The 6,034-nt window shown below is 40.6% G+C and overlaps 1 protein-coding gene across 1 annotated transcript in view; it reads left to right on the top strand.

Moving 5' to 3' along the window:
• PLCXD2 (phosphatidylinositol-specific phospholipase C, X domain containing 2) overlaps positions 1-4,263 on the top strand; it is a gene marked incomplete at its 5' end in the record, with an annotated part of 5,895 nt that extends 1,632 nt beyond the window's left edge. Inside the window, 3 exons of the mRNA XM_010282378.1 lie at positions 1-18; positions 1,139-1,380; positions 4,101-4,263. The exon at positions 1-18 is cut by the window's left edge and continues 470 nt beyond it. Coding sequence (XP_010280680.1) covers positions 1-18; positions 1,139-1,380; positions 4,101-4,263 — 423 coding nt within the window. The remainder of the gene's footprint in view (positions 19-1,138; positions 1,381-4,100) is intronic.
• Positions 4,264-6,034: the final 1,771 nt, after the last annotated feature.

Raw genomic sequence — 6,034 nt, 5'->3', positions numbered from 1 at the left:
AGGGAAAGAATGTGTAATGTTTTTAAAACCCAAAAGGTTAAGATTTAAATAGAGGCTGGGCTTGGTTCCACTCAAAGGAATTGGATGCTGCTGACAGCCAATTTAAAGCCTGCTTGGGCCTCCTATGTAGTGTGCGTGTTTTGCTCTGTTTATTTGCAGCTATGTAGCCCCTCTACCCACAGTGTGGCTAGATTGTGTCCTGTTCCCAAGCATGTTCCTTAAGTAAATGATAGTATCCACAGGGCCTTGTGCTCCTTACCAATGATTCCCTTTTCTGGAAGACCATGTTGTGCTGACTTGTGGTAGTGAGAATTTGATAAACTGTTGTCTTTTTGCCAGTGTGAAGCATATAAGCTTTAACATGACTAAGGTATCTACAGAATGTCTTAGCTTCTTTGCAGCTGCCCAAATCTATAGTGGCAGGATTTAAAGGCCTCTTTGTGGTAGCTGCTCACATGTATATGCACAAACTGAGAAAAGGGTTTCAGCAACTGCATGTAATGTCTCAACTGTAAAATAGATGAGGCTTTGAGGAGTTGCTCTGAACTGATGCTGTCAGTGCTAAGGTCCAAAATGAATCATTTCTAAGTTTGGGTGTTAATAAAAATTGTTGCATCTCTCTGATATAGAACCACCTTACAAGGCATAAAATACAGACCTCTGATTTAGAGAAGATTTTGCTGACAGCAACACTGGCTTTGGCATCTCATGCAGTAAGTGCGAGTGGAATGCCAGTCAGCCCAGTACGCTTTAGCCACTTAATAGGAGTTCTGCATAAGATTGCAAGACAAATAAAATCCCTAACTTCCAGTACAGGTGGTAACATTCTTTGACAGTGCTTTGAATGACATTTCAGTATACTCCTGGCAACTTTTTCATTTTAAACTGATTACCCTCAAAGCCTGAAGCAATCCTGTCTTCATAGCTAACCAAACGGACCTCCATCTCCTTTGTTGGCAACAGTGCAACAAATTTATTGACACTCATAACTTGGGAGCAGTTTCTATTTGCTTGGTCCTCTTTACTGCTATGCTACCCACGGCAATACTGCATAAGCATAAACTAATGCAACATTCTGTTTAAAGATAAATAGTTGTGGGTTTTGATTTTTTTCTCCTTTTTTTCTTTGTTCTGTTAGGTTCTCATATTCTACCACTACCCTTTGTATCGGGAATACCCCTTCCTGTGGCCAGGGAATAAAATGCCAGCACCATGGGCTAATACAACCAACGTGCACAAACTGTTGCAGTTCCTGGAGACCACTCTTGAGGAACGAAGTCGTTACGGGACTTTTCATGTTTCTCAAGCAATTCTCACGCCTCGAGTGAAAACGATTGCACGGCACCTAATTCGTGGTCTGAAGAACACACTTGTTCATAGGTAAGGATTTGTCTTGATTTCTCAGTTCTTTACTTACTGTGTTTCATGTTGAAAGAGGCACTGAGTAAGCAAGAAACTATGAAATCTTTGCTTAGAAGTAAAACTTGATGAAAGCATTCAATTTAGCTTCATTACTGTTGCTCATGGGATACTTGCAGTCATTAAAAATAAAGAATTATTGAAAATAATGAAGTAACAGGGTATATATGTAAGTGTGTGTTTCCTGGTAATTGGAGCTCTTTCTGAATGTAATGTGATTTCATAAAATACGGCTTGGACCTGTTGTTTTAAACCAGTAATTAATTCGAAATTGGCTGAACTTTCGCGGCGGGAGAAGCTTGTGCCACAGAGGAAAATTGCATATTTGTGGGCTCAGATTTGTATTTGTTTGTACAAATCTGTCTCTAACTTCAGTAATGGCCAAAGATGTATGACATGGGGCAGTATTATCTTGGGATTTTCTACCGAAAATTAGATTAACAATTTGACCTTTTTACACCACTGACTGTTGAGCAATTAATTTGCCCATGAGTAAGATTATTAGAAGAGGGTTTTGTTTTCAGTAGCACAGAGTGCCAGGGATTTTTAAGAGTGTTAACAGCATGACCAGGGTAGGATCCATGTGACTTCATTTTATGGTATTATCACATTGTAGCCTGTTTGCTAAAAATTGCTAGAACTGTAACAGTCCTGGTGGGGTCTGGTCTCCTCGCTCACTGTTTAATATTGCCTGTTTTGATGTCACTAACAATTTATCTTGCCATAATGATAGTAAGTTCTAAATTACACTTGTGTAGGTGATCACAACTGGTCTAATTTGATCAGCAACTGAGCTTAACACTAAGCAGCAAGATAAATAAACATCTTCAGCAGCCAATTCATGTTCCCTTTGGCAGAATCGCTGGCCACTCTAGAAGTAATTACAGTATTGTTATTTCGAAGCCAAAGTCAATGTAACTTGTTTTAAATCTTTTCTGAAAAGAGCAAGTGTTGTGCTTCTTCAGTCACAACAGTTGTTGACAGAAGTAAGAAAATTCCAGGTGAAGTATATTAATCATGGAGTTTTCAGTCTCCTTCATGTTTACAGACATTAATCTAGCAAAAGATAACTAAATGCAAATGGTATTTGCCACAATATATTCAGGCCTCCCCTCTGGCTTGTGCTTTTGCCCACACCTGTGTGGTCAGCATTAGACACTAGATGGTGCTCAGGGGCTTTAAGACGAGCGTTTGCTGTCACAAGTTGCACAAATGTAAATATGTGTGCTTGGTGGGATTGCTTCACAGAAAGCACGGAGGTAACTTACACCTGTGTACTGCATATTAAATGTGCTGTTGTCTCGTGGTTAAAGGAAAGGTTGTACTGAATTTCTATTTTAAAACTAGTAAAGGATCATCTAATTTCATGGAATGGGCAAGCAGTTTTGTTTCAAGTGAGTCCTGGCACAAATCCAGACTGTAAGCCACTGGTAGGCTGTAAGCCTGCTTTCACACCATCCCTTTCCCTCAGCCCCATCGTTACCACTTGTTTGAAAGTAAACTGTGAAAATTTAAAATAGATGCTGCTGTTTGCTAAAGCATGATTGCTCGTATACATTTACACATGCTAGCTGATTTGTATATCTAAATCTGTCTTTGCAGCTCTGTGTAATGTCTACCTTCTTATATGGAAATTTTGCCCTGAATATGAATATTTAAGCATTCTTAAGCTCTTGCTAAAGAAGTGTGCAACATTCACACTTAACTGGCTGAAGTCTGGTCTGTCTCTTGACAGGGACAGTAATTATGCTTTCACTCAAGTTCTCTCTTGGTTCTTGACAAGATTCTTTTTTTTTTTTACTGGAGCAAGAGCTGTGGGGTGTTTTTAGGGTGGTTTTTTTTTTCCTTCTCCATCCTGTTAGCTAATTCACTTGCCTACCACTGCCTTGTATAATTTTGTATGTGTATTATGGCACTAATTTAAATAATTCTAATATAGTCATTTGTCGGTGTCCTGAAAACCCTGGTGTTTGCATGTTAGAGTGCGAAAAAGCTCGTGCAGGCTGCTGACTTGCACTCTGCCCAAGAAATTACTTGAAATTTCACCCCACAGTAGAATTGTTAACTCCATATAACTCAATGCCTGAAGACACCTCGCCTTTCTCTGGTTACAGTGAGGTATGGTGGGATGTTCAACCCCTGTAGAGCTGAGGGCTCAATTCTGGGTTTGGTTTCCCGGATCCTGTTGCTCTGGGTGGGTCTGGAGACTGAAAGAAGTTTGGCAGAAAAGCAGCATGCTGCTGCCAACAACTTCTTTCCTGCCCACCCTAAGGCAGAGGTGAGCAGTCGAACATCTTCGGCAAGAGCCTTACTTTGTGCTACACTGAAGTCTGCTGTGTGAAATCAAGCTTTTGGTTCAACATGTAGTTGGGTAAAAAGAAATCGGGATTGGAGGAAATTGTAGTGCAGCATTAAATCCTGAAGCACAGTTTGTTCAGTGAATGCAGGGTTTTGTATGCATGGTAGTTGGAATTGATGACTGACCAATATTTCTATTTGATAGCTAATGACCGCATGCAGTCTTCTCATCAGTTGCATTTTGGGAGGCAGTCAGGACCTGATCAGAAATGTGAGATGATAACATAATTTGTAAACAGCATGATGTATTTGAAATAAGTACAGCATGTATAGAGAAGAGTCTCTTTTAAAATGTTTAATTTTCTTTATTTCAATTTCTTTAGGAACCTGCCCATGATTTTGAATTGGGTGAAAGCACAGAAGCCAGGTGTTATGGGTGTTAACATAATTACATCAGACTTTGTGGAGCTGGTTGACTTTGCTGCTACAGTTATTGCATTAAATGACCTCCTTTTAGAAGAGGATGAATCTGCAGCTAAATCCTGATTACTGTGCCCCACTTGTGCTCTCTCAGTGGACATCTTCGAACTACTCTAAATGTTTTATTCGTTAAGTAAAACCTATTGTAATCGCTGTTTATTTAAAAATTTTCTAGTGGAAGTGTGGTTAAACATCACCTACAGGCGGGTCCCTTCTCCCAGTGATGTATGGATCTGCATGGAACAGAGTGCTGTCTGAGTGCTGCTGCGTGCCTGTCTGTGGCTACATGTTCGACGAAGTTACGCACACATCTGCCGCAGTCCGGCGTGGTGTCTGCCTGCCAACAAGAGGCTGGCCTCCAGAGCAGATGTACCCGATTATGGTGCGTGTCTCCCTGGTGACTGGACTCACTGTGCCCTCGTGTGTGCGTCCTGCTTATTTCTCAACGCCAGGGCTCAAACCACAGATCATTGCTGATCCCTTAACAGCAGTGTGACCAGGCTGGCCGAGATGGTATTGTTCTTTGGCCACCTCAGGCATAGCTGGGCTCAGCTGGAGGCTGCTGCTGCATTCATCATGCAGTTTTAGACACTACCTCTGACTTGAAGAAACAATATTGGTGGTGTTCAGAGGGGAAGCTGTTACACTGTGTTGACTATGAGAGGGGCAAAGGCTTGGCACGCTCTGCCTCCTTGGACTCCAACCTCTTCTTCTGGACCTCCTTATTTTACTTTAATACTTTGATAAGTTTATTGCAACCATGTTTAAGTGTGTTTCTTTTGGCATTAATTTGGAGAATATTTCAGTCTTCAAACTATGAGGATCATAACTCACAAGTCTGAATTCCCGTTGTGAGACATTTGAGAAACCACAGCACAACCTTTCTCTTTTGCTTGCTGGTCATTTGTTTTTTCCATCCATTGAGTTTTCTTTGGGGAAAGTCTCCCACCCAGATGGCCTTTCTCTGGAAGGAGGTGGACTAAGTGGGAGTTTGCTTGGTATTCAAAGAACTGGAGCTGACAGGGACTGCTCAAAACCCAAATATTGAATCTCTGATTTGCAATGTGACTGAATTCTAAAATCAGACCCAAAAGTTGTGCTTTGGAGCACAACTATGGAGGAGAAACTTCCCCAGCCTGGACCCACTTGCTGCTTCTTTTTGTAGTCATACTAATTTTTCTGTTGATTAACAACAAAAGGTGACTATGTCTGCTTGAGCAAATGCAGTCACATGTTGGTACTTATCAATGTTTAGTTGACTAGCTGATAGGCGTCCTACAGTCTGATTTCTCTTTGGTTAAAAAAGAAAACCCACAGAAGTGAGGGATTAGCAGATACTTCTCTGTTCAGTCATCTTCCTAAAGCGACTGTAGGTGCACTAATTATTTAGTGATTATGAATTTGTTTTAATCTCGAAGCTATTTATAATAGAATGGTTTGTCTTTACAGATATTGTATTCAAAAGAAAAGTGAATCTCCAGCTTTGTTATTTGGTTTGTTATCGTATCCTGTGTCTGCCATCATGGTCTGACAGCCCAGAAAAATTTAAAACATCTTTGCTTGCTTGTCACAAACTCTGAACTCAGGACAAGTTTATCTAAAGCTTTACAAACTTCCCATGTGAACCTTGTCTAGTGTCCTGGTTTCAGCCAGGATAGATTTATCTGTTTGTTGCATGGTTTTCATTAGAGTTCCTTGATTTTTTTGTTTTTTCTTTAACTGAATCCTTTTTCTAAGGGAGTTGGTGGTTGGGAGTGTCTGTCTCAAGCCATCTTTCTCTTTTCCTCTTGTGTTTCAGTGATGGGGGGCAAGTAATGAAAATCAGTTTTTGGGAACT

The sequence above is a fragment of the Phaethon lepturus genome, unplaced genomic scaffold (genome assembly GCF_000687285.1).
Source record: "Phaethon lepturus isolate BGI_N335 unplaced genomic scaffold, ASM68728v1 scaffold16782, whole genome shotgun sequence".
NCBI classification, from domain to species: Eukaryota; Metazoa; Chordata; class Aves; order Phaethontiformes; family Phaethontidae; genus Phaethon; species Phaethon lepturus.
Note: the sequence above shows the minus strand (reverse complement) of the source record. Positions and strands in the feature narration are given on the sequence as shown.